The sequence below is a fragment of the Plecotus auritus genome, assembly GCF_963455305.1.
Source record: "Plecotus auritus genome assembly, chromosome: 8".
Taxonomy (NCBI): domain Eukaryota; kingdom Metazoa; phylum Chordata; class Mammalia; order Chiroptera; family Vespertilionidae; genus Plecotus; species Plecotus auritus.
In genome coordinates this window covers 88,146,114-88,173,715 of record NC_137782.1, presented here as the reverse complement: position 1 = coordinate 88,173,715, position 27,602 = coordinate 88,146,114, and the positions used below count along the sequence as shown (strand labels likewise).

Below are 27,602 nucleotides of genomic sequence, written 5' to 3'. Positions count from 1 at the left end.
CGTCAGCGCTATTGCGGGTTTCCGCGTTTGACATCCAACAGAGGCATCTGGCCTGGATCAGTGACCAGTGGGTGGCCTCACCCTGTCCTCCCGAGGGGGCACTGCCCTCCTCGGTCACCCTCACTGCAGCTCGGTCCCTCCTGCCAGCCCCATGGTTATCCCTGGTCCTACAGCAGACCAGGGAGGGGGTGGCTTTTGGGAGAAGATTCAGCTTTGGCTCCCACCTGTGTTCTTTCCCATCCAGGCTCCGTCTTCCCCATCCTCCCCATCCTATCCCTGCACACACTCCCGCTCAGGACGCTCCTGCCCCAGAGTAGCTGTCTCTTCCAGGTGAGTCGGTGGTGATCAGGGCAGCAATGAGGCCATTTAAATTAAAAGGCCCTCTGGGTATTTCACAGAAATCATGAGCCGTCTCTATCTCAGAAAACCCCCTGTAGTGCCCGGCCAGTGTGGCTCAGTTGACCTATGAACCCGGAGGTCACGGTTTAATTCCTGATCAGGGCACATGCCCGGGTTGCAGGCTCCATCCCCAGTGGAGATCTCTCATCATTGATGTTTCTATCTCTCTCTCCCTCTCCCTTCCTCTCTCTGAAATCAATAAAAACAAATTAATTAATAAATAAAAACCAACCAAACAAAAAACGCCGGTAGAGTCAGGTGGGAGTGAGGACGATATTTATGAACCTTAAGCAATGTTGTTGGAAGAGGAGAGCTGCTCTGACCCGGGCTCACCATGAAGAGCAGTGGGCTCTAGACAAAAGGACACCAGAGTCAGGTCTCGGCCCAATTACTGTGTGAGCAAAGAGGTCTCTCTGTTTTCTTCAAATCAGCACTTTTTTCTAATTCGGGGGACACGTGTCCATTGCAGAACACTGGGAAGGCATGGTTTCAAAATGAAAACAGACTGTGTTGCATATAGTTGACATCTTGCTCTTTGTCACGCAACATCTTATTTTGAACATTCTCACCTCATTACTCTTCACAGTCATATTCCTGATGGCCACACAAATGTCCCCTGCAGCTGAGCCACGGGTTTGACCTTTCCCTTGCAGTTGGCCCTCTGTGGCTGTGCCCAGTGTTCTCACCTGTGAAATGGGCCCAGCGGTGCTGTGAGGTCCAGGACGATGGCCCGCCTGTGCCCTCGTGTAGTCACTCGTGGGATGGGTCCTTCAGGCACCTGCAGGTCTGAGTTGGCGCCAGACATGACCCCCTCCCAGGCAGGGCCCAAGGTCGCAGGGGCTGTAACTGGGCAGCCCTGGCGAAGACAGTCTAGTTCCCAGAGCCGCCCTCTCGGGACGCCCAGGCCTCGTGGCTATACTCACATTCCTCAGGCTATTTTGCCATTTCCTTTCGTGCTAAACCAGAGGGGCTATTTTGGAAACTCCTGTAAGCAAACTAAACCCTGGCTGGCATTTGAGCGGATATGAAAGAGCCCTAAGTGAGGGGCTCAGGCATGAGCGCTGCCCAGCCCTGGGAGCCCAGCGTTAAATTTAGAAGCCTCACCTCCAAATGAGGTGAAATTGCAGGTTCCCTCTGGCGGGCAGGCGGTGGCTTTGGCCAGCAGTGAGGGGACAGATTTAGCGGAGTGGGCTCGGCTCCTCAGCCACACCTTGGGGAAGAGGCCCAGGACGGTCCCCAGTGTCTGGGGAGCAGCTGGTGTGAGGAGCCCTCCAGCTGCCTGTCTTCCCTGCGACCACCAGCTGCGTCCCCGTGGCATTGCCAGCGAGGGCTGCCCAGGTTGCCAGGCCAGAGGAGCAGCGAGGGACACAGGAAGAGGCAGTCCTGTCTGCCACCAAAGGTTTGGGACCTGCATGACTCCTGATGCCTCTCTCCCTGCCCCCGGGGGCCAGTGAGGCCTCTGGCTTGTCTCTCATGCCCTGAGGAGTGGCGGCTGCCCAGGGCCGCCCATGATCCAGCAGCTGAAGGGTTAATGCCAGCCACAGCCGGGGGAGAGGGGCCTGCAGGTGGAGGGAGTCTCCCAGTGCCCAGCCTTTGTTCTGGGTGGGCAGTGCCCCTGTCTTGCCCCTGTTCTGGGTGGCCAGTGCTCCTGTCAATGATTAAACAGGAATATAACCTTTGATCAAAGGTGACCAGCCTTCACTGGGGCTGGTCAGGGTGTCTGAGACTCCAGGGGTCTCAGCCAGGCCATCCCATCTCCAGACCTCCATCCAGCTGGTGAGATGGCAGGGGAGCTGACTGGGGTCCAAGGGGCCCACAGAGACCTGGGCTCCTACTCACCTCCCGGAGCCCGCAGGGCATGAGGCCACCCCTCAGTCCCCTTCAGGAACCTACTTCCATTCTGGGGCACTCGCCTCCCCTCAGCCTGAAAGCCGAAGCCAGTGCAGCCCAGCACCAAGTGGCCAGGCTGTGGAGTCCTTGCCCAGATTCAAATCCCAGCTTTGGGGTTTCTTACCCGTGAGACCTTGGATGAGTCATTTCCCCTCCTTTCTGAGTCTTGGGTTCTTTATCTGCAAAATGGGGACAATAATAGCATTTGCTTCCTAGAGTGTGGAGAAAATTAAATGAGGTTTTAAGCCCTTAGAACAGATAGTAGGCAGACCGCTGGCTACCCAGGGTCGGCCATCAGAAGCTGCTGTTTTTGTAAGTAAGGTATTATTAGAACACAGCTTTTGCATATCATTTACATATCGTCTGTGGCTGCTTTTGCTCTAAAACGGTAGAGCTGAGTCCTTGTGACAAAGCCTGCGAAGCCGAAAGTACTTACTCTCTGGTCGTTTGCAGAAAACGTTTGCCTACCCTCGGAGTGCAGCACATAGTGGGAAATTCTCACCTTTTATCCTCATCTTTATTCTTCCACTGCCTGCACTCCGGGCTGCACAGCAGGCGGCTGGGGAAGCAGCCTCCCCGTCTCAGCCCTTGTCCTCTGGTCCCATGAGGATGTGCTGTGAATCTGCCCCAGCCCAGGTCCCCCCACTGACCTTGCCATCTCCCTGCCTGCCCCTCCTCATTCCCTTGTGGGGCGGGGGGATGGGGAGCGGTTCACCCAGAGCAGGTGCTGAGTGGTGGGATGGAGGTCCTGATTGTCTAACAATCAGCAGGGGAAAAGCCCTAATTTGTAGCACTCGCTGATGTCTGTGGTGTAAGTGTTCCTACCGTGGCTGCTTTCAAGCTACCAGAATTCCCGGAAATGTAACAATGGACTCTGTGAGCTGGTCCACCAGCAGCCACACAGGGCAGGTGGGGGCTGTGGGGACCTCCCTGCAGGCTGGGGCAGGTCCTCGAGTGTGGGACAACTGACACGCACAGTGACAGTGCTGGTGTTGGCATCTGTACACTCCGCTTCTAAACCTGGCTCTGCCGCTTTCGAGGGGGGCCCTGGGCCACCCTGGTCCTCTCGGAGCCTCATTTTCCTCATCTGTCAAATTAGGTTTGCAGTGGATCCTAGGCCTAAGGGGGTTGTGTGGACTTAATAAGATAATTTGCATAAGGCACTTAGCCAGTCTGCTTAATAACGAGCATCCAATAAATGATGCCTCCATCACCAGACGGCCTCAACCTCCCCATCTGTACACAGTGCTGTCGTTCTTGGGTTTGGAGCAGGTGACAGTCCCTGGCACTGTGCTTGCCACACAGAGAGTGCTCAGCACATGCCGCCCTTCCCCCAGAGGGAGGCAGGCTCTCATCGGCTTCTCTGACTCAGCAGCTCACCTGCCGCGCAGGGGTCTTGGTCAGATCAATGGCACAGAGACAGTCAGCTCCTTCTGAGTGCCTCTTGCATTGTGTGCTCTTAGCTCATTGGTCCTTTTATGAATTTCCATTCTACAAATGTCATCACCGAGGCCCAGAGCCCACGAGTGGCACAGTTACAGCCGGGGTTTGAGCCCAGGTCTGGCTTTTCTGTTCCCAATGCTCCCCTGTGGGGCTGTGGGGTGGGGTGCATAGGAGGAGGGAAGGCTTGAGGGGCTGCACAGATCTGCTGGGGGTTTAGAGTGAGGGTTCTGGAGCCCCTGGTGGGGGCTGACAAACTAAAAGCAGCACTGGACGCGGGACAGATGTGGCTGGAAAGAGAACATAACTCCAGGCAGAGGCTGCAGCCTGAGTGAAGGTGTGGAGACTGGACTCGGTTGGAGGCGGAGGGGATGTGGAATGCAGGGGCCTCACCAGCAGGACTTGTTGTTGGGGTGGGATTCTTTATATGGCTGGCCTGGGCAGTGGGGTCCCGGAATCGGGGGGCTGGGGAGTGAGGTATGAAACCGTAGCAGCTGAGATTTAGGTTAGATATGGAGGAGTGCTTTCCAGTTGTCCTGCGGGAAGATAGCAGGCGACGGTCCCAAGGGATGTGTGGCATGTTTCCAATCTAGAGATGGTTTGGAAAAAAGAGAAGACAGCCAGGGTTTGAGGCTGGCCTCGTTGCAGCCTGGGTCACAGACGGGGCAGTGGATGGGGGCTTCCTGAAGCCTTTGATGCCAGCAGCCTGGCTTATGTGAATTGGGCTTTGTCACCCCCTATTCACACCCCTCCCATGGTCCTCGCCAGTTTGGCTCAGTGGATAGAGCATTGGCCTGCGGACTGAAGGGTCCCAGGTTCGATTCCAGTCCAGGGCACATGCCCGGGTTGCAGGCTTGGCCCCCAGCGGGGGGCATGCAGGAGGCAGCCGATCAATGATTCTCTCTCATCATTGATGTTCCTCTCTCTCTCTCCCCCTCCCTTCCTCTCTGAAATCAATAAAAATATATTTAACAACAACAAAAACCCAAAACCCTCCCATGTGAGGCTGAGTCCTCCGTGAGCTGCACTCTGCTGGCCTCTCCGACCTCACCTGGAGCCACGCCCAAACCCCCTGAACTTCTGTCACTTCTGGATTTCACCATGTCATCTGCACCTCCAGGCCTTTACCATGCTGTTCCCGCTACCTCCCTTCCCTTCCCTTCCCCTCCCCTCCCCTCCTCTCCCTTCCCCCTCCCTCCCCTCCCCTTCCTTCCCCTCCCCTTCTCTCCTCCTCAGCCTTTCCTTCTCAGCTCTAGGTCACCTCCTCCAAGGCTGGGCCAAAGCCCCCCTGGGATCCCCCCCACCCCCGCTTCACTATCGACTCCTACTGCATCTGTCTGGTGGCTCGTTGGCCTCCTTGCTGGGCTGGGAGCCCTGGAGGGCAAGAACTCTGCCTGTCTGCTTAGTGCGTGTCTGGGCACGGTGTGTGGCATGCAGCAGTGCTCAGTGAGGACTCGTGGCGGGGTGGAGGGTTACTGGCAGAGAGGAGCACAGAGGGGAGGGGAGAAGAGCTGGGTCCAGGAGCCACTGTGTCCCCCTGCACGAGGACACGGCATTGCTCAGGCACCAAGAACTGGAGCGGAGTACAGAGACCTGGGTTTGAATCTCGCTCCTGCCGTTGCTCCCGAGCAGATTCTCTAACCTCACTGAGCCTCGGTTTTCTCATCTGTGAGCTGGGACAGCACCCTCTCTGCTGGAAGGACCTTGGAGGCCATGGTGGAGGGTGGTTAGCCCTGGATCAGCCTCACCAGGTGTGGTGCGAGGCTGACGCTCCTGCCCTCTCCCTGTAGGTGACAGCCATGTCGGTGAGGGTGCGGTTCCTGTCCTCCGGGGACGCAGCAGCCGTGGGGGTCGTGGGCCGGAGCGCCTCCTTCGCGGGCTTCAGCAGCGCGCAGAGCCGCAGGATCGCGTAAGTTCTGCCTGTGTGGGGCTTGTCCAGGGCTGGGCAGGGACATCCTCTCCCCGCTGCCAGTGCCCCAAGGCTCGCTCTCTGCCAGGCCTGCAGCCCAGGACAAAGTGGTGTGTGTGTGTGTGTGTGTGTGTGTGTGTTACTCGGTGTTGGGAGAAACCTATCAGGCCTACTTGGCAGAGCAGGAAACTGAGGCTCAGAGAGGTGGAGCTGCCCACCAAGGTCATGCAGCCAAATTGATTCGGGCTTGGAACTGAGGCTCCTGGGGGTGGGGTTAAGATGGATTGTTTTTCCTGTTTGAAAAAATGGAAAATGGGACCACTCACCTGGCTGTGACCTGGGCAGGTGAGTTCACCTCTCTGAGTCTCAGTTTCCTCATGTGTGAAACGGGGATCACAAGTGTCCCTTCCTCATGGCTGTCATAAGGGCACAATGACGTGGCCCATGGCAAGCAGCCAGCACATGCAGGCACACGCGGGCACACGCGGGCACACAGCAGGTGCTGTGGGGAGTTTTTAAAGGCAGAGGAGCAGCCTCTGTGGAGACGGGCCTGTGTGGTGCTGACCCTCTGGAATGAGATCTTGGTGGCTCTGCACTGCGTCTCCCCAGGAGGTAATCCCCAGGAGGAAGGTGCATTCCTGCTTCTGGGGGCCACTGCCGTCAGCCCATGCCTGCCAGGCCCCAGGGCTCTGCGTGCGGCCACATCACCTCTCTCCCCTCCGGCCTCTGCACAGGCTGTGCCCGCACCTGGTACTCTTCCCAGCCGTCACCTGGCCAGCTCCTGCTTATCTTCTTTGGGCCTTGGCTTCAATGCCATGTCCTGGGGGACCCCCTGAGCCCCAGGCCAGGCCCTCACCCTCCCATAGCTCTTTCCTTCGGGTGTAACAGGTGCACATTAGAGTCCTGTGACGCCTGGTCCCACAGTCAGGCCGCCCAGCTCACTCACCTTGTCCCCGGGCTGCTCAGCTCTGAGGTGTACCTGGAAGGAGGTCATCTCAGGGTTGAAATTCTGGTGTGTCCCAGCTGGAAGCACCCTTAGGAGTCCCTAATTCATTCCACAAACATGTATGGAGCACCCACTCTGGCCAGTCCCTGCCCCAGGCTCTGGGAAGAGACCCAGGCCCTGCCCTCCTCCCGGGCAGCAAACAAGCCAACAATCACTGAGAGAGACCCAACTGTGCGAGGGCTGCGAGGAAAGCATCAGAGAATGCCCCCCCCCTCCCCCCTGTTTGAGTGAAGGCCAGAGAAGAAAAAGAGCTGGTCACGTGCGGACGGGGTGCAGGGGTGGGGAAGCCTCTCAGCTAGAGGAAAGAGCAAGTGCAAAGGCCCTGAGGTGGGAATGCGTGTTAAGTGACAGAAAGCAGGCTTGTGGCTGGCGTGTGGGTGACAGAGTGGGGAGGACCCTGGAGGGCCTCCTGGGCCACCATGAGGACATTCGCAGTGTGAAGGGCTCCACTGAAGGGCTGAAGCCGAGGCCCAAAATGGGAAGAAATTTGGCCAAAGTTCCAGAGGGGTGAATGCCCAGTGCCCCTGACCCCAGTCTCTGAGAGGAGCAAGTGTGGATGCCACTGTGAGGAAGGCATACAGCAGGCGCTCCATAAATGCTGCTAAAAGGCTAAGTGTAAACTGACCAGAGAATGATGTTGTTTCTTGACTGAATGAGCCCTATCTGAGCTGCCTCTTCCTGGTTTCATCTGGGTCCCCCAGACCATGGGGTCTGTAGTCAGGGCTGCTAAGGACAGCTGTGCAGGTCCCCCGCCAAGGGGGCCTCCAGCCCATGCGACCCTCCCAAGCTATGTGCCCTGGCACGGAGCTGGTCCACCGGAGGTAGCCTTTCTGTGATCACCCAGAGGCACTGTCATGTGGAGGGGCCTGCAGACTGGCTCAGGGATCCTCGAATAGATTTAACCCTCTGCTGTCACCATCTAGAAATTCTGCGTTTTCCTTTGCCTTGGGCCTCACAAATTCTGTAGCTAGTCCTGCCTGCAACTCCCCTCCTGTCAGGTCTGTGGGGGCCCCGGGACTTCCAGCATTAATGGGAACTGTCCCCCCAGGCCATTGCCAGCCCCTTGCTGACCCCTCCCGGGTTCCTGGGGTCAGCCCTCTGGGAGGGAAGAAAACAGAGGGGATCCAACCCCGGACCCTAGGGCTCAGTGGTCAGCAGCAAGGGTAAGAGGCAGGTCCTGCCAAGTCTGCATCCTAGTCCAAGAAAGAGGGCCCTGCTGGCTGTAACTATCTTGGGGGGCTCCTCCTCCTGGGGGTCCCCCCTTGGGGAATTCTGGAAGATGCCTGGCCTCGGTGGGCTCTGTGGTCCCTGAGTGGCCACCATCTGGCCTCAGCCTCTGTAGTCCCCCCGTCCCTGGGTGAGGAAGAAGCTGCCCACGATGATAGGGAAGAAGTTCGGCTATTTTTAACTTCCTATCTCTGTCCAACTCCCAGGGGCCTGGACCCTTGGCTCCGGGGCCGGATAGCCTGTACCAGGTTTCAGGCCTCACCTCTGGCCTTATTTCCCAGGTAATTCAACCAGCTGAAACACAGCCACATTGCCAAGGCACTGAGCGCTGGCACAGGTCAGGTAAAATAACCTTAGACACAGGGCAGGCGAGCAGGGCTCCACTTAGATGGGGTGGGTAGATGTTCCCCACCCCGACCCCTGCTCTGGCACCTGAAACCCCTTTGACTCTGGACAGGGCTTTTAATCCCACAACCAAAGAGTTCACTTGAAGAAGTAATCTGGTGGGGGAATTTTACACTAAGGTGTGAATGGTTGCTGTAACTAAGCCATATACAATAAGGTGGGGGGACAAGCAGAGGCCAGGCCCTAACACTGTCCCATTCTGCCCTGACTGACAGGCAGGGGTGCTCTTATCCCGTTCCCCTCCTCAGCCAGGGCTCCCCTCCTCTAGGCTGTCAGGCAGGTATCCTCCTGAGCCAGGAGCCCCTGAAATGTCCTCACCAACCTGGGAATTCCTCCGCTGGGACGGCTGGGACGTGTGGGTGGGATAGCTCAGCAGCAGCCTGTGATTTTCAAGGCGAGGAGCTGGAGAGAGGACACAGCGGAGGCGCTCACACTGTCCTGTGCGTGTGGAGCCACAGACTTTGGGGACCTCAGAGATTGTGCCAGGAGAAATGGGCTAGAACACGTGAAGCACGCAGAGCAGTTTGACCTTTGCGAGTGCCAAGTGCCCGCCCACCTGGCACCGCTGCACCTGGGAGGAAAGGTAGCTTCACTGCGGTCACATGGAGGTGCGGCTCGGGCCCTGCCTGCCTGCAGAGCCTGCATCTGCAGCAGCCACGCACCAGGGCCTCCGACGAAGTATTTCCTCACGGCAGCAGGCAGGACTGCCCCCGGCCTCACGTGAGGGCTGGGCCAGTGGGTTGCATGTGCCCGTCTGGAATCTTGTCTGGCTGGCCAAGGGCTGTTTAATATTTACTGAGTCCGCCCAGAGCTGGCGAAACATCCACCCCAGAGGGTGCTCCCTGCCCCAGCAGTTGTGACACCGGCCAGACATGCAGCCCAATTTCGCCATCCGGAGGCTGCACACGCGTCGTCTTCCCGGCTGGGCCAGCCCTCGGAGCGCTGGGCTCAGAGCTTCCCTGGGAGCGGGCGCTTCCAGGCACAGCAACAGCAGCCAGGGTGAGGATGTCTGCCAAGTAGATGGAAGGGGGGCCTGGCGGAGGGTGCACACCTGCCAGGGACGGTGGGCCCCTGGGAGCTGGCAGGTGAGCGTGGCTCCCACCTCAAAGCTGCTGGCCCACCCTGCCTGCCTGCCACCTGCGGGGACCCTAGCCTGTCTGGAACCCACCTCTCTGGAGGCTGCAGCCCTGCCCGTCTCTGCGGCCTGGAGATGGCAACTTTGTGGAGGGTCTGTTCCAAGAGGTGGGTGATGTGGCCTCAGGGAGGGTAGGGAGGAGGGTGTACAGCCCCTTCTTGGCCTTGGGGAAGTGTCACTTGTCACAGATGGATATCGGCAACAGCAGGTACAGGGATGAGCACTAATGTAAGAGGCTTTGTGCCCAGTGCTCTGTGCACGAACCTCACTCAAACATCACCTGATTGGAGGAGCCGTCCCTGCTCATCCCACTTACACTCATTAGCCTGCCTTTATTTTTTCCCTTGGCACTAAGCATTCTCTGATACATGATTTTAAAAATTATCTTACTTAACTTGGACACATACACAGCACTTCTTTCCAGGCACTGCTTGAAGCCCTTTACACTTATTAACTCACACAACTCTCATGGTAACCCTTCCTCTGGTTCCCATTTTATAATGAGAAAACTGAGGCACAGAGAGGTTCAATAACCTACCCAAGGTCACACAGCGTGAAAGTGGGGGAGCTGGATAGAGGCCCTGGTGACTTTCTCTGGAGCCTGCCCTTGTTACCACTTCCCACCGTGTCCCCCAGCTGGCTCAGCAGCTCACAGGGGAAGGGGTTTGTCTGTGTTGGTCACTGTTGTACCCCCACTCCCTAAAATGGTACCTGGTTCACAATAGGTGCTTATTTAAATATTTGTTGAATCAATGACTATCTCATAACTCTGTGGGAAAGTACTCTTATTATCCCCCGTTGACAGATGGGGCTCCAGTTAAATACCTGTGACCTCTGGGGCTGGGATTTGAATATGGGCAGCTGACCAGGGGTGTGAGTCCTACCAGCTTGGCAAGGGCCCTGAGCGTCCAGGGTGGGATTCCAGACCCTTCCTTGCTGTAGCATCCTCCGAGGCCAGTTTTCAGCGTGCCGGGCAGGGCCTGTGGTCTGTATTTCTGGCATGTTGGTTTGTAAATGCAGCCAGAGGGAAACCATGGGTCTTGGGGCTTGGTCCCTATCAGTAGGGTGGCCAGGACAGCTGCTCTCTGTTGAGTCAACAGCAGGTGTCTGCATCTGTGCGTGGAATGTGCAGCATCTGGCTGGGCTGGAAATACAGCCCTGTCTCCTGCTGAGTCTCTGGGAGACTAGGGCATGGTGTGGCCCTATGGCCCTTCTCCTAGGCCTGGTGAAGGAGCATGAGCTGTGTTCCTCTTGCCCCCCACCCCCACCCCCACCTGGCTCTCCAGACCTCAATCCCCTCTCTCCCATGGACTGAGTCCTGGAGGATGGGATGCTGGCACCTCACCGGGGGAAAGCCCTGCTCTGTGAGTGTTTGAATGAATGAATTAGTCCTGAGCCCCTGATTTTAGACCTTAAAAATGCAGCAGACTGTGAAGGCTCCTAGGGGGACATGGAGCCGGGTTTCTAGCAAAGGATGTCTCCCGAGTGAAGCAGAAACAGTGAATCCCCTAAGGCTGTGCTCCTCAAAGTGTGGTCAGTGGATCGACCGGCAGCATCAGAAACACATTAAAATGCAAATCCTCAGGCCCAAACTGTTAAACCTGAAACTCTGGTTGGGGGCGGCGGGGTGGGGGTGGGGGCGGGCGGAGGGTGAGGGCTGTCAGCAGCCTGAGCCTCAGTCTCCGGGGGATTTTGAGGACCCTGAGAATCCTGTGTCCCGCTCCCAGCTGTGTGGGTCAGAGCCCAGGCTGAGGCTCTGCATGCATTAGGGTTTGGGTCCCAGCTCTGCCGCAGAGTTATTGGCCAGACTTGGTTCCCATGCTTCTCCCTGGGCCAGGGCAGTGGAATATATTGGCTAACCCAGGCGTAGAGCATGGGCTTGTCTGCGAATGCTCATGTATGCGTGTTCATGTGCATGTGTGTATACACATATGTGTGTGTTGATTTGTTAGGCCACCTCCTTCCAAATGACATGTATAAAGAGTGGGGCTGGGGAGGTTACCCAAAGGAAAATCGAGCTGGATGGATGCCGGGCAGGCAAAGCCAATGGGTGCCCACCCATGGGTGCACCACAGCATTATGAGTTGGCCTTCAACGTCGTTCTGCCTGCATTGACGAAGCATGCTGAACAGAGAGTCCTGGCATTTGGGCTGCTTGATTGTACTAGTATTTCTCACTGTAAGTTAATTTCTCCTATCAGGTTATTATTAGTAGTAGTATTCTTTTAATCCTAAAATTCCAAACTCCATTTTATAGATGAGGAAACTTAGGCCCAGAGCGTCTTAGCAACTTTCCTGCAACCATGCAGCTTGGTGGAAGGAGCGGACTCCGCTCTGGCCGCTGTTCCCAAAGTGCCTGCCCCTGGGAAAGACTGGGTCCAGACTCTTTCTCTGACTCCCCGCCCCCCCGCCCCCCGCCCCAATTTCTTCTCACAGAAAGTCCATCCAAAGGAACTCGGTGAGGTCTCGCATACCTGCCAAATCCTCCAAGATGTACGGCACGCTGCGGAAGGGGTCTGTTTGCCCGGACTCCAAGACGCAGCAAGTGCGGAAGATCTTCGAAGCGCTGAGGAGAGGCCTCAAGTAAGGGCAGGCTGTGTGTGGCCTTTAAACAGTGGGCTCTTTGGCCTTTTGCCTGCTTGCTCCTCTCTGCCTCTCCCTGGGGAACATGGTCAGGTCTTGTCTGTAAGAGGCCACAGAGGCGGCTCCAGGTTATTCATTAAGATGAGGAGCAATTTTTCCAGGATCCCAGGGCCAGGAAGCAGGGAGTGGGCCTCCAGGGCCAACGCCACCCAGGAGGCCTCCCTTGCCCTCCTTCCAGGACGCACCGGTGCTGGTGCAGTGAGAGCTGGGGCAGTGCTGGAGGGGGGACGCCTGTCTCCAAGGTGCTCACCTCCCAGGACCGCCTGTTTGAGACTTGTCTGGGGTCAAGAGCATCCCGTTTCCCGAGAAGCCCAACCTCTGAGTGAGCAGCGCCTGTAGATAGTGGTGTAACAGGTGACTCTATGAGGGAGCCCCACCCCAGCTCCCAAGGCCAAACATCAGGTTTCCTGTCCAGTCCCTTTGACTGGACAACACCATATGAGATGTCCCCTCCCAGCCCATGGCTTTCTCTGTGCTTTCCAGAATGGGTGTCCCAGGCCCCTCTCTAGGGCTTGGCCCTGGGCATGCAGACAGCAGGGCGACCGCCCTTGTCAACAAGGGAGGCGTGCTCTCGCGGACCTCCCCTGGGACTGGGGGGAAGATACTGTCCTCTGGAGAGATGCCTCGTTTCCGACCTGGGTTCTGCCTTTTCCCTGCTGTGTGACCCTGCGCTGGGTTACCTGCAATCTTTGAGGGTCAGTTTGCCCATCTCTAAGATGGGGTTAATCAGAGTAGAACCTGCTTGTGGGGTTGTTTGGGGAATTAACAGAGATGCTCCCCATATTTCGCAGTGCCGGGCACGTGGTCCATTGTGTGTGGGATCTGGAGGCCCGGCGGGTGGGGCCAGGCTTCCGGAGGGGTGGGGTGGCTCTGCCCTCTGCCCTCTGCCCTCTGCCCTCTGAGGCTGCTGAGAGAACCACAGCTGTCTCCAATGGCAGCTGTGGCTGCTTGCGCTGCGGGACATAGGTCATCAGCCTGTTTCTTTTTTTCTTATTCTTTTTCCAACTCCTTTTCCTTGTCCTCCTTGCAAGGGAGTACCTGTGCGTCCAGCAGGCCGAGCTGGATTACCTGTCAGGACGCCACAAGGACACCCACAGGAATTCCAGGCTGGTGAGACCCCTCTCCTGCCTTTCCACTGGGGCAGCCTTGACTGGGGTTCAAAGATGGGCCCTCCCTCACACTCTTGCCTGCACCGTGGGTGCAAATCTCGGGAATTCAGAGCCACAAAGAATGGACTTGCTCTACAGTGGGATCAATTTAACCCTAGGGGCTGGTGGGAAGCTCCCCCTCCCCGCCCAACATGGTGCAGAGTTCACGCATCTGAGGACCCACCTCCATTCTCTCTTTGATTCTAGCAGTAACGAAGGCAGGTGGGTGTGCAGAGACATGTGTCTTAGAAGTCCTATCTTATAGGCCTGGGCCATCTGAGTGCCCTGTAATCAGGTGGCTTATGTGATGCCAAGAAATTGGGTCAGGCATCGACTCGAGGGTCTGTCACAGGGCCCCGGTGCTGTCCTCCTGTCCAGGCCTCTGTTGTTTCGGCCACCTTGAGGGCTGTGGCTTAGAGGCTGCCCGGGGGCCTGTCTAGCCCAAGACTCATCTGCTCTGCACTCTTGCTACCATTTTCCCCCTTAGCAGAGTCAGATTTAGAAACACAAACACACACACACACACACACACACACACACACACACACACACAATCAAGAGAAAAAAAATAGTATCCCAGTTAAATAAGATTTTTAGATAATCATCAAATAACTTTTCAGTGTAAGTATGTCCCATGCATCTTTAGGACATACTTATACTTAAAAAAATTATTCATTCTTTATTAGAACTATAAATGTCACTGGGTATTTGATAATTTTTTTTAATTCTCACTGGAGGATATTTTTTCCATTGATTTTAGAGAGGGAGTAGAAGGAAAGGAGGGAGAGGAAGGAGAAAGAGAGAGAGAGAAACATCGATGTGAGAGAGCCACATCAATTGGTTGCCTCCCACACACACCCCAACTGAGATGAGAAACCTGCGCCTAGGTATATGCCCTTGACTGGAATCCAGAATTGAACCCAACCAAGGCTAATGCTCACCACTGAGGACACCAACCAAGGCTGGTGTTCAATATTTTATCTGCTCACACTGTCAGGCTCCACCCCTCAGGACCGCCATCCTCCCAGTGGGAGGCTCTTTCTTTCCGGTCTTGGGAAATCCCCGCCCCCACTTCTCTACCCCACCCTTCTATCCTAATGGGATTCCGAGCTGCCTTGCTGCCTGTGGGCTCCTCTGCCCTGCCAGCTGCTTTCCAGCCTCCCTCCTGAACAGCGCCGAAGCATAGAGCAGGGGTTGGAAGACAGCAGGGGGAGGCGAATCTTTCTATCAAGTGGCCCCTCTGCATCCCAGCTCCAGCTCAGCAGACCTTGGGGGCCGGTAGTGTGCCAGCCACTTTGGGGAGGGAAAGATGGTCAGCTCAGTCAAGTCTTGCCCCTGGGGGGTGGGCAGGCCACGCAGATGGAGGAAGGAGGCATTAGCAAGATCCCACCCGGTTCCCAGCCCTTCCCAGCACCCACTGCACGCCTCTCACATGGATGCAGAGGTTTGCTCACCCCGATGACATATTCCTTTCATTGGTGACACCCCGGCCCCTGGCGTGGATGGGCCAGTCTGCGTTTGCCATTTCCTAAGACTTGAACTGGTGGTGCCGGCTGCCTCTCCCCACTCCCAATTCTTCTGATCGTGGCTGAAGTTACCCCTTAAATAGTCAAATCGCCATGGTCCCCACTTTGTTGAGTGCTTACTGTGTCTTTTACTCTTCTTAGCAAGCCTAGGGGTAGGTGCGATGGCTATCCCACTTTATGTGAGGAAATAGAGGCTCAGAGAGGTTGAGTAAACTGGCCGGGGACACAGAGCTGGGAAACAGAGCCAGGCTTAGAACTGCCTCATCCAAAGCACATGAGTCTAATCCCTCTTCTTCCTCTGCCTGGACCACGGGCCTCAGAGGGTGGAGTGGCTGCTGGCTTTCTGTCCTCGGAGCTCAGGTGCCCCTGGGATGTAGCCTCATGGATCTTGGGGGAGCATCCAGAGCCCTGACACCTTTACCCTCCCCTTTTGCTCCCACACAGGCTTTCTATTACGACCTTGACAAGGTGAGTGAACCTGCCTCCATCAGCATGTGGTGAACAGGCGGCTATGGCTAGGCCTGGCTGGGTGAGCATAGTGTGCTCCCCCGATTCCGTCCTATGGTCATCCTCTAGGAGAAGTACCTGGGGTCCTCCCCATTTTACAAATGGGGAAACTGAGGCCCAGCGATGAGCCTTCCTCGAGGGAGGTGAGGGGCTGGCCTGGCTTTGAGCCCAGGTCTCTGTGTTAGGGCCTGAAGGAGGGTGGCGAGACTGGCAGGTGGTCCAGGCTACTTTTAAAGCATCTTCTCTTTTTCTGGGAGAAGCAAACGCGCTCTGTGGAGAGGCACATTCGGAAGATGGAATTTCACATCAGCAAGGTCAGCTGGTGCCTGGGTATCTCAGGGTGGGGTTGGGTGGTCTGTTCTTCCTGGGCCTCCACCAGATAGCAGGAGCCAGGAGGCCCCTCCGAGCGGGGCGGGTTCTCTGGGTGCTGAGGCTGGAGCAGTCAAGGAGGAGCAGGAACTGCAGGCGCTGGGCCCAGGAAGACCTCGTGCTCAATCTGAGAGGCTGGGAAGGTTGAGAACAAGCTCCCACTATAGAGATGGGAGAGTGGACGCTCAGAGAGGGACAAGGATTGCCTAAGGTCTCACAGCAAGTCCGTAGGGTCTGAAGTCCCTGAATTCTTCCATGATCTTGCTTTACCCCACCCCCCGCCCTCCCCTCCCCCACAGTAGCCCAGTGGGTAGGCAGAATATTACCTCCCTGTTTCCTGTTGAAAACTTGGGCAGGGAGAGGGAGGGGCTGCAGTTACCTGTCCAGGTCACTCCTTTCCATTGTGCACTGACTGCCTGCCAGCCACTGCCGATGCTGGAATAGAAGTGGAGGAGACAGATGGGGTTCCTGTCCCTGTGGGAGCTGTGGGAGCCGGGAGCAAGTGCAGCGTGTGGCCACCATCGGGGCTGGGTGGGGGCATTCACTCAGGGGCAGCCTCTCCCAGAGGGTGAGAGTGACCCACAGGTTGGGGCCCTTGCCCCTCAGCGTGGGCAGCACCCACCGCCCTGTGCCCCCGCAGGTGGACGAGCTCTACGAGGGCTACTGCATCCAGTGCCGCCTGCGAGACGGCGCTTCCAACATGCAGCAGGCCTTCTCCAGGTGCCCCCCCAGCCGCGCCTCCCGAGAGAGCCTGCAGGAGCTGGGCCGGAGCCTGCAGGAGTGCACCGAGGTGGGCCGCCAGCAGGGGTGCCAGAGGGCAGTGGGGGCCAGGCCCAGCATTAGGGGGTCCCCTGGGCCCCGAGGAAGCTCTGCCCACCAGCCTCTGTCTGGCAGAGTTTGTGTGTGCCCCTCCTCCCTGCCCTCTGCCCCCCTCCAGCCCACTCCTCTCACCCAACCCCGGCCCAGCCTCGGGGCAGGTGCTGAGCCATCCTGTGGGGCTTTGCAGGACATGTGGCTCATAGAAGGGGCCCTGGAAGTCCACTTGGGCGAGTTCCACATCAGGATGAAAGGTAACAGGGCTGAGGGGGTGGGCAGCAGCCGCTTTGAGTGGGTGTCAGGCTTCTTGAAGGCCCTGGGACTCCTGCCAAGGGTGGGGTGTGGGTCAGAATTCAGGGGTCCTCGCCCAGCCCTGGGCTTGCACTCCTGAGACATGTGACCTCAGGCAGGTCCTGCCCCCTCTCTGAGTTGCATGTGAGGGTCCAGGCCTGTCCACTGTCCATCGTGATGGCTCATCTCTGAGTCTGATTCCTAGACTCAGGCAGGGGAAGGCCTGTGACCCACGGGGCAGGGGCAGAGGAGGACAGGGCTCAGCCCATCTCTGTGTTCCAGGCTTGGTGGGCTACGCACGCCTCTGTCCAGGAGACCAGTATGAGGTATGGCCACCCTCCAGGGTTCCTGCCAGGCCTTGGGGTCCCAGGGCCCCACCTGGCAGGGAGGGCCTCCATGCACGTGGCAAGTGGGAGCATCCACTTGGGGCAGCTGACCCACCCCTTCATGGCCCTCACCCACAGGTGCTCATGCGCCTGGGCCGCCAGCGCTGGAAGCTGAAGGGCCGAATCGAGTCTGACGACAGCCAGACCTGGGACGAGGAGGAGAAGGCCTTTATCCCCACCTTGCACGAGAACTTGGAGATCAAGGTGGGTGGGGCCTAGGGCAGGGGCAGGGCAGGGCCAGGGCCTGTGGAGGCTCAGCTCAGACACCACCCACAACTCCTCACCCCCAGGTGACAGAGCTGCGTGGCCTGAGCTCCCTGGCGGTGGGCACAGTGACGTGTGACATCACTGACTTCTTCACGACCCGGCCGCAGGTCATCGTGGTGGACATCACAGAGCTGGGCACCATCAAGCTGCAGCTGGAGGTGCTGTGGAAGTGAGTAGGGGCCAGCCTGGCTCCCTGCCCTGCTGACCCACCCCAGGGCCAGCACCAAATTCCTACCTGGAGGGATGCACACCCAGAGCCTGAGCCCGGTGGGTCTCACTGGCTCCCCCTGGTGGCCTGACCACACTCTAGCATCCACTCGTGGGCATTTCTGCCCTCAACTCCCACGAGGTGCCCACAGTGCCTGAGACACGGGCCCTGGTGGTCGGGCTGGGCTCCAGACACCTCTAGTCAGGCCTTTGTGCAAATGAGAGCGAGCAGGTCGCTTCGGGCCGGGAGGCTGTACCCAGACCTCCCTGATCCAGGAGCAAGGTCAGCGAGGCCTTGAGGCCCCAGCCTTACTGTGACTGTGACTGGCCCAGAGGTCCTTCTGGGATGGTGCCCTGTATAGATGAGGGATCCATTCACATGAGTGGTGGCCAATCACTGCCCCTTGCCATCTGACTAAGGGCCCGCAGGGTGGTGAGTGTCTGAGAGACGGTTAAGAAGATTGAGAATGTGGACCTGGAGTCCCCAGGCAAGGCCTCCATCTCCCTTGGTCTCCTGGCCCTGGATGGGCTTGAGTGTCCCCTAGGCATCAGTGACACCCTGGTCGCTGCTCTCCCCCTCCAGCCCGTTTGATACTGAGAGCTTCCTGGTGTCACCCAGCCCCACAATCAAGTTCTCTGTGGGCAGCAGGAAGGGCTCCTTGTACAACTGGACACCCCCGAGCACCCCCAGCTTCCGGGAGAGGTACTACCTGGTGAGTGGGCCTCGCCGGGGCAGGGCTGCGGAGGTCTTGCTGGGACTGGTGGTGGGGGTGACTTCCCAGGGCAGCCATGTGGGACTGGGCTGGGTAGCCTAGCACTTCTCGATGTAGCAAGCTTTGGGTTCAGCCTCCCTTGCTTTGGGTTATCTGGGTGTTTTTCTGTACTTTTTCTTCCTTGATGCTGGCCCCTTAATTCAGGGGTGGTGCGGGGGGGGAGCTGCTAGACTTGTTTGGTTCTCCTGGATACCTTGAATAAGGTTTTCTGGATGGTTCTGTCACCCTGGCCATGGCCTTGGCTTCCAATTTATTTGTTTTAAACTGAATATATTTCCAGTAAGTAATACCTTGACATACTACACAGTAAAACATCTCTTTCCTCTGACCTCCAGGGATCTTAGGGTCATTGTACACTTTACACCCTTCTAGAGACACTATACCAGTGGTCGGCAAACTCATTAGTCAACAGAGCCAAATATCAACAGTACAACGATTGAAATTTCTTTTGAGAGCCAAATTTTTTAAACTTAAACTTCTTCTAATGCCACTTCTTCAAAACAGACTCGCCCAGGCCGTGGTATTTTGTGGAAGAGCCACTCAAGGGGCCAAAGAGCCGCATGTGGCTCACGAGCCGCAGTTTGCCGACCACTGCTCTATACCATCTGGGAGCAGACGCGTCATTTTCTCCATCTTCTAATCCATAGCAGCCTTTTTAACCTAGTGATGCTTTTGGAGACTGGAGGTGTGAGGGAGGAATGCGGCAGGACTCCGAGGCCTTCCGAACAGGGCATGAAACACCAAATGCTTAATTTAATGACGAGCTGCTGCTGTTTCTATGCAATGAGCACTTACGTGTATTGTATGTCAGGTCCTTCCTTCCGCCATGCATTTCACTCATTCAAAACTATATGCCAGGCTCTTCTGCAGGCAGGTGAGGACTGTGCCCTCAGGGAGCACTGCCTGCCTGAGGGGCAGAAAGACTGGGAAATAAAGCAGAATATTCTTTGGCAGGAAGCACAGTCAGTGCAAAGGCCCTGAGGTGGGAATGTGTGAATGAACCTGGAGAGTGTGAGAAACAGCAGGAGGCCTTTGTGGCTTGGAAGGTGTGAGTTAGAGAGGATGAGGGATAAGAGCAGAGAGGATGCTGGGTGCTACCAGCACCTCCGAGTCAGCTTGGTGGACCTCAGTCATCCAGAGAACGTGGGTATGCAGAGCAAGTGTCTGGCGGGGGAGCCCCTCCGGGGGCCTTACTGTGGTGCCTGGGGTGGCCAGTGAGGCTGGTCCTGTGTCCCCCTCTCCAGTCTGTCCTGCAGCAGCCAGCGCAGCAGGCCTTGCTGCTGGGCAGTCCAAGGGCCACCTCCATCCTCAGCTACCTGTCCGACAGCGACCTGCGGGGCCCTGGCCTGTGCAGCCGGAGTCAGGAGCTGCCTGAGATGGACTCCTTCAGCTCTGAGGACCCCCGAGACACCGAGACCAGCACGTCAGCATCCACCTCGGATGTGGGGTTCCTGCCCTTGGCCATTGGCCCCAACACCTCCACTGAAGAGGAGGCTCAGGAGGACTCCCCATCCCTGGGCCTCCTGCCAGAGATGGTCCACCTGTCAGGAGGCGCATTTGTGGAGCGGCCTGGCTGGAGGAATTTGGGAGTAGAGAGCCCCAACCTGCCACGGGGCTCCCCACTCCACAACCATATGATGCCGGGCAGCCGGAAAGACCACGATGAAGGAGAAACCGGGGACAGAGTGGATGGGCCTGGGGTGACCCTTGAGAGGCCCCTGCAGGAGGTCCTGGATTTACTGAGGTGCACAGACCCCGCCCAGCCCCGGCTCCAGGAGCTGGAGTACCAGGTCCTCAGCTTCAGGGACCGGCTGAAGGTATGTCCGCTCTTTGGAGGCAGCAGCACTGCTCTGCCAAGGGTGTAACACCCAGTACTGGGCCGGCAGCCCGCTCTCACCTCTGCATCACCAGAGTAGGCAATGTCTCCTCTCTGGGCCTCAGTTTGCTCGTCTGTCAAGTGGGGATTACAAGAGCCCTCATCGGGCTGGAAGGTGGATTGGGAGGAAGTTGGGGCTCAGAGTGAATAACTTGCTCCACATCCAGCCAGAATCTACCCCATCTCACATCTTCTGACCCGAGCAGGTGAGGCAGCAGCTCGACACTAAAATCCCAAACTTAGGGCATTCTCATGGCCAGAGTTGGCACCGCGGAAAGTCCCCAGCAACACCCCACCCAGCCCGAAACCTCTTTACAGGGCCCACGCCAGGGGCTGTTCTTGCCTGGCTCTCAGGGTGCTGGCCTGGGCAGTTCATACCTTTTTGGGCCTGTATGAATTTAAATGTACATAAAATAAAATGTATCACATCAGCACCTACTTACACATCAATTAATTTATGAAAACACACATTGGCGCTGAAACAGCTTAAGGGCTCCCTACAAAAACCTGTTTTGCTTTATTCCTTCCCCACCCCCAACATTACAAATCAGTGCAGGGGAAAAGAAAGGTGGATTTTCTATCTAGTAACTTAAAAAAAATGTTCACTATTTACCACTGCTATGGGCCTGCCTGAAGATTTCAAGAAAAAAAAAAGAAGAAAAAGAATGTTTTTTTTTTCAATTTCTTAACAGCATTTTTTGGTAGAACAATCTCTCAGGAAGCATGCAGCTTGTCACCTGAAATTTGAAAAATTATACTTCACATAAACATCTTAAAATCATACTGCAATCAGGCAATAATTTTAAACATCTTGAGGAACTCTTCTTTTTTTGGCAAACCAAGTTAGAAGAATGAAAATGACTACAGACTATGGTTTTTAGGTTGACTTTTAAAAGAGAAATTACACACGCATGTATGTGTGTATACGTGTGTGTGTTTACATATGTACTCATTATTCATGGATTCTCTTTTTGTGAATTCATTTACTTGCAAAAACATGTACATAGCCCCAAATCAATACTCATGGTTCTGTCAGGCTCTGAGTGACAGAAACGTTGAGTCACTGATGTCAGCTCCCTCACTGTAGGTGTGTCCCCTTTGTAGTCTATTTAGTGCTACATTTTTTTCTATTTTTGTGTTTTTTTTGGTGACTGTACTATTTTAAAGGCTCCCAGGGCAGGGTTGAAGTGCTGGCTAGTGTCCTAAGCGCAGATGGCTGTGATGTGCCTCCCGGAGAACATACATGGGTTAGGCGTGAGTTTCATGTTGTTGGCTTGAATTCATTTAGGAATAAATAATACATATGAAGTAAAGTGTCTTTAAACAGAAACACACATAAAACAAGGTTACATATTGGCCGCTGATGAAAATGTGACCAGAGGCTTGAAGCTTCTGCATTTCCCTGAGGAGCAATGGTTCCAGATCATAAGCCAGGGGTCACGGAGACTTTATAGACCACCGCGGAGACCGAGAATCGCACGCATGCTCAGACCTGCCACCAGGAGGCTCTGAGGACGGAGCAGGGGCAGCGCTCAGACATGCACCCGGACACGACCCCTCCATCAGCGCTGCCTCCAGCCTCCTCTCCTTCCCCATCTCCCTGCAATCCGCAGACACCTTTGCACTTCCTGAAGAGGTGTTTGGCCTGACTCACACCATATTTTAACACTAATTTGAAATCAGTTGTCAATATTTAAAAATGGGGCAGCTTCCCACAAAATCTAGGTTTCCAGCTTTCCTTAGAAAACTGAACGATCTGGTGACACTGGCCCATGGTCCGAAGTGGCAGGTGCCAGCTGGAGCAGCAGCTTGCCTCTCCGGGGAGGGCACCCCCTCTCCTACTTTGCATGGTCCCCCACTCCCTCCCTCCTGTCTCTTACCCTGTTCCCATGGGCGTCTGTGGCCAGTTGAGAATTTTAAGATCTGTCTCCCTTGAGCTTTTGCACCATACCTTGTCACATGCCACTCAGGAGGGTGCTTGGGGAGTGCTGTGCCCCCGTGCCCATCGCCCACTTGGGGAACGCTGTTAAGGTGGGGGTGCTAGGGGTGAGTGGGGAAGGCTGCCCTGAGGTCTTGCTCCGTCCACAGCCCCGCGGAGGCCGCCGGGAGCACAGCTCGGCCGAGAGCCTGATGGAATGTATCCTGGAGAGCTTCGCCTTCCTCAACGCCGACTTTGCCCCCCACGAGCTGTCCCTTTTTGGGAGTCCCCAGGGTCCCCGGTGAGTGCTCCCGCCAGCACTGACCAGGTGACCAGCCTTAGCTCCTTCCTTCCTATCAGCCTCCTGCTATGTCTCCCACTGCCCGATTGATATTTATTCTGATTATTTATTGTGCCCCCTCTTCTACCCCCACATGTCCACTGCCTGATACAGAGCAGGTTCCCAGTGACCAGAGTGAAGGAGAATAGCTCAGCCTAGCCCTGAGCTTTCTGTTCCGAGCAATGGACTTCTTTTGAATCTTAAAAAATAATGATGGAGGACACAGTAGAGCCTCTAACCTTGACCTGACATGCAGCAGTCACTGCTCCCGACCCCTCTGCATAGCAATCCACCCTCAGCTACCACAGCACCCTGGTCTCCCTGGTCAGAGCTCTCCAGGGAGGGAGGGTTCCCTCTACCCTAACCAGATGGTCACCCAGCTCTCCACTCAACTCAGAAAGGACAGGACCCGGCCCCCACCACCATCACTGAAAGAGTCATCCAGGGAGCTCACGGCTGGTGCCCCTGAGCTGGACACGCTGCTCACGGTCCACCTCCAAGTCTGCAAGGCTCTGCTGCAGGTGCTAAGGGACCTGGCGAAGGGGAGTGAGGTGGAAAGGGAGGGACTGGCCAGGGGGCCCGGTGCGGTTGTGAGTTCTCTGCAAAGGGCTGACCTTGAAGGTGGCAGGGAGCACGGTGCAGGGGCCAGAGGCCCGCACCTTGAGAGCCATTGCGATTGAGGAGGTTCCCCTGGGGAAGCTTCAGGCCAGGCCTGGGTGGAGTCATGTGGTTCTTCTGCAGCCCAGCTCTGAATCAAAGGCAGTGGCTGTGACGCCTTCAGTCGTAGAAGCCAGAACTCCAATCCAAACTGGCTCAACCTAAAGAGAAAATGTATTGGCTCATAGAATTGACAAGCCCAGAGGTGGGCTTCAGGCCCAGCTGGATCCAGGGTTTCAAATGCCATCCTGACTGGGCCTCTCCCTCTGTTAGCTCTGCTTTCCTGTGTGGGCTGACTTTACTTTCAGGCAGGTTGGTCCCTTGTGGTGGCAAAGGCAGCCCGTGGCAGCGCCAGCCTGGACCCTGTGTCTCAGCCACCTTGGTGAAGGGGGACTCCCAGGTGACAGCCACGGAGCCTCCACAGGGATAGAAAGGATGGGCTCGGGGCAGGTGAGGGCCACAGTCGTAACAACTGACATCAGAGGGCGTGTCCGTGCTAACCTGGAGCACATGGATTGCTTCCCAGAAACTGGCCTCTCCTAATCTGTCGAGGATGGTCCAGGAGAGCCTTCTGGAAGAAGTTGCACAGCAAAAGCAGGTCCTGGAGACTCTGTCTATGCTGGATTTTGAGAAGGTCAGAGAGGCGACGTCTGTTGAAGAGAGTAAGTAACTGCCCACCACTGGCTGCTTGTGTGAATGGCACAAAGGGACAGGCTTTGAGTGCAGGAGAGCCTCATCTCCCTTCCTGATGCCCCCAGTTAACTGGAGCCCGGGTGTCCGGCTGGACTGGGCTCAGAGACACTGTGGGGGCGGGAAGGGAGGCCACACAGCCTTGGAGAAAGAGGCACATGCTCTGTGGTCAGCTGTGTGTCTCTGGGCCTCGGAGCCTCAGCTTCCCCATCTGGGCAATGGGTCAGTGAAGGAATCCTTAGGACACACTCCAGGCACACAGCATGCGCTCACATAAACAGCAGCTGTGACCCCAGATCGGCCTCTGCCCCAGGGTCTCCCCTTGTCCACAAGGACAGGATGGTGACAGTAGTCGGGCTGCTGTGAGGACTGTGGGTGGTGACCCGGGTGAGGTGCTTAGAGCTGAAGCTGCTTGTCCTCTCTCTGTCACCATGGAGTGTGGGAAAAGGACACTGCATGTCACCTTCAGCTTCTGACCTCAAGTCCCAGTGGAGGGAAACCTTTGGGGCCTGTGCTCGCTCTTCCGCGCAGTCCATCTGAGCCTGGGCTTTCAGTCCTTCCGCAGGCCGCACGGAGGAAGGGCTGCCTGAAGCTGTGGAGAGGGTGCACGGAGCCTGGCGGGGTCCTGGCCTGCCCTGCCACCACACTACTGAACCAGCTCAAGAAAACGTTCCTGCACAGAGTCAGGGGGAAGTACCCGGGACAACTGGAAATAGGTAACTCCCCCTGCTCCCCCGCACCTGTGTCCGGCTTCAGTGATGTCACAGCGGGCCTCACCGCCGCCGCTCTAGCTGCCCCTGAGTGTCTTCATGGCATCAAGCGTGACATTACTGCAAACACCTACTTCTGCTGGGGAGAGGGTGGGGCCTGCGAACCTGCAGACATTAGTGGGCTGGGCCTTTTCCTGAGGGCGGATTCCATGGCTTCCACCAGAACCTTGAAGGGCTAAGAAAGAACCTTCATGGAAAGGTAGGCAAGCCTTTATCTGCCCCGCAGTGTGGGTTCAGAAGGCAGAGCATTTCCTGCTCACAGCTGGAGGTGACACTCATACTCCAGAAGCTGGGTGGCTGTCAGCAGCTCTGACCACCAACTGGGCTGGCTGCTCAGTTGCCTGCATATTCCCAGTCCTGGCCTCAGCCATGTGAATGTGCCCCCGGGACCGCCCAAGCCCGGGCCTGCGACCCCAACTGGAGCACCCTCCTTCCCCGGGCACAGGCGGTGCAGGGAGGGACACCCACCCACATGCCCTCAGAAAGCCTTTAAGCTGACATGGCCTCGCCAGCTAAGAAGCTCCTAGGGGGCGAGGTCTCTGTGTCTCAAAGCCCCGTCCTGTGTCTCCTTGCCAGCGTGCCGCAGGCTCCTGGAGCAGGTGGTCAGCTGCAGTGGGCTGCTCCCTGGAACCGGCCTCCCCGAAGAACGGACTGTCACCTGGTTCCAGTTTCACAGTTACCTGCAGAGGCAGAGTGTCTCAGACCTGGAGAAGCACTTTGCCCAGCTCACCAAGGAAGGTAGGAGCTGGGAGCGTGGCCACATGCAACAGCAAAGGGACTCCATCCATAGAGGCCTCTGTCCCAGCTCCCGGAAGCCAGCTTTGAAGAACCACTGCATCTGTCTGCTCCAGCTGTTCTTTTAAGAACCCCAGTTTAATGAGACCCCCTTTCAGTCCCTGTGATGAGATTAGCTCTAGGGGAAGAAGACTTTTCTCAGCACAGCGCAAAAATCACAGTGGGTATGATGGGAGACTCTACTGGCCTGCAACCCTGAAGTCTGGGTTGGGCTGTATCAGTTTTCAGGGCGGACTTGATCCCTTGCTAGAAAGCCTTCCTAGAGATTCCAGGAGGCCCCGTTGAAGCCACTAGCAATGATGTATGGACACCTGGCAGATGGTCCTTGGTGACCACATGGGCTTGATCTGGGATTTGCTTCTCCATGGCTAATGCCATGGCCAAACTAACCTGCAGCTGGACAGCCCAGCCACCATCACAGGGGACCCTGGGCTCACTTCTTCCGTCTCTTCCAGTAACCCTTGTGGAGGAGTTGCAGTGCACGGGGCAGGCCAAGGCGATCAGGAAGCTGCAGGGGAAGCAGCTGGGCCAGCTCCAGCCCCTGCCCCAGACCTTAAGGGCCTGGGCACTGCTCCAGCTGGACGGGCCTCCAAAGGTGTGCAGGGCGGCCAGCGCTTCTCTGGCCAGCGCAGCCAAGAACAAGAGCTTTCGGGAAAAGGTATGTATGAGGGGAGGTGGCAGCCTCCTGGCCGTAGGTGTGGGGAGGTGGAGGGAGGGAGGGAGGCTTTCTCTCTCGGAAAAGACCAAGGTGTGTGTGACAGGAGCTGCATTTGCCGCATGGTATTTGGATTTAGGGATGCTCCAAACATGAACACAGCTCTCCTCACGCCATCGCCTTCGGCAGCACCAGCCCTGGGAGGAACCACATGCCACACACCTCCCTCACCTCAGTGTTTCTAAAGCAACATCTATTTGGTCTTTGAGATGTCACTTGCATGTTTCTTGGAATTCCAGTGGTCATCCTCATTTACCTGCAATTAATGTGTTGCTGGTTGGTTGTGTTCAGTCCATTTTTTGAAAACGAAGAAATTGGACCCCCTATGCCTTTTAGGTTCCTGGACCTGTGACTATTCTAGATTTAAGATATCAGCCTCCTAGGAGGGCAATATTGGGGCCTTACTATAGTCTCAGGCTTGCTGAGGGCCAGGCACATCCCCAAGTGCTTACAACAATTTTGTGAAGCAAGTGCCAACTTTATTTTCCAGAGGAAGTGACTTGGCCATGGTCATGTCACCAAGGGGGCAGGGGCAGAGCTGTGACTGGAAGAGGGTGATGAAGGGGCGATGCTTTTCCATCTGTGTGTTCAGTTCTCTTGTCCCAGCTAAACATCCGATCCCGAGTTAGCATTTCCTCTAGATAGCAGTTCCAGAATGCATTTTGTAGACATTAGACAAAAAGAGCTTTCTTCATTCGGTTACCACGAGACCAGTGTTTTTAGAGAGAAGCTCAGTACTGTAGTATCCATCTCGGGACTTTGCACCTGGCCCAAAGATTAATGGATCATGACCTGATTTTTGTTTAGAAAAAGGTAAGGGCTTGACTTACTGTCAGCAATTGGAGGATCAGCCGTGGGCACCGTGGGCTTTGCTTTCGGCACCCTCCCTCCTTCATTCACAGCAGCTTTATTTCCCAGGCTTTGCTTTTCTACACCAATGCCCTGACTGAGAATGATGCAAAACTCCAGCAAGCTGCATGCATGGCACTGAAACATCTCAGGGTGAGTTCAACCTTTCCTCACGGTGCTGGAGAAGCCTGCTTGTGTTAAAGTTAGCTCAAAACTCTTCCACCAGGACCAAAAAGATAATTTAAAAAAAAATCACTGCTGGCAAAAAAAGAGCTGCAGAGCTCGTCTGAGAGGAGCAGCCAGCAGCGGCAGCCCCACCAGTCGTGAGCATTTGCTTTGCCTCTGATGAAGCACAGGTGGCTCCAGGAATTCACTTCTGAACTCTTGCATCATATGCTTTAATATCCTCGATTAAAAATTTCTAAAAGCTCATTGTAGAGGAAAAAGAGTGTAAAACACATATGTAAATCATCCTAACAGAGGAAACTACTGACATTTTGGTGTATTTCCTTTTTGCTTGTGGGTATGTGTGGGCACTGAAAATTGATATTATAGTTTAAAAACAGTGAACAAAATAACTTTTTGTGTTAGACTGGTAATGCGCCTTTGAATTTTTTTATAAAGGATCTATCTAAGTTACACCTTAATT

At 56.1% G+C, this 27,602-nt stretch overlaps 1 protein-coding gene across 1 annotated transcript in view; it reads left to right on the top strand.

Annotated features, from left to right (window-relative positions):
* Window positions 1-27,602, top strand: part of RIPOR3 (RIPOR family member 3) — a 67,813-nt gene that overhangs the window by 37,814 nt on the left and 2,397 nt on the right. Inside the window, exons 2-20 of the mRNA XM_080684015.1 lie at window positions 5,520-5,638; window positions 11,847-11,993; window positions 13,085-13,163; window positions 15,172-15,195; window positions 15,495-15,548; window positions 16,244-16,393; window positions 16,610-16,673; window positions 16,993-17,036; window positions 17,175-17,300; window positions 17,387-17,532; window positions 18,154-18,283; window positions 19,588-20,160; window positions 22,308-22,438; window positions 22,875-22,998; window positions 23,661-23,796; window positions 24,379-24,540; window positions 25,171-25,332; window positions 25,845-26,047; window positions 27,023-27,106. Coding sequence (XP_080540141.1) covers window positions 5,520-5,638; window positions 11,847-11,993; window positions 13,085-13,163; window positions 15,172-15,195; window positions 15,495-15,548; window positions 16,244-16,393; window positions 16,610-16,673; window positions 16,993-17,036; window positions 17,175-17,300; window positions 17,387-17,532; window positions 18,154-18,283; window positions 19,588-20,160; window positions 22,308-22,438; window positions 22,875-22,998; window positions 23,661-23,796; window positions 24,379-24,540; window positions 25,171-25,332; window positions 25,845-26,047; window positions 27,023-27,106 — 2,658 coding nt within the window. The remainder of the gene's footprint in view (window positions 1-5,519; window positions 5,639-11,846; window positions 11,994-13,084; window positions 13,164-15,171; window positions 15,196-15,494; window positions 15,549-16,243; window positions 16,394-16,609; window positions 16,674-16,992; window positions 17,037-17,174; window positions 17,301-17,386; window positions 17,533-18,153; window positions 18,284-19,587; window positions 20,161-22,307; window positions 22,439-22,874; window positions 22,999-23,660; window positions 23,797-24,378; window positions 24,541-25,170; window positions 25,333-25,844; window positions 26,048-27,022; window positions 27,107-27,602) is intronic.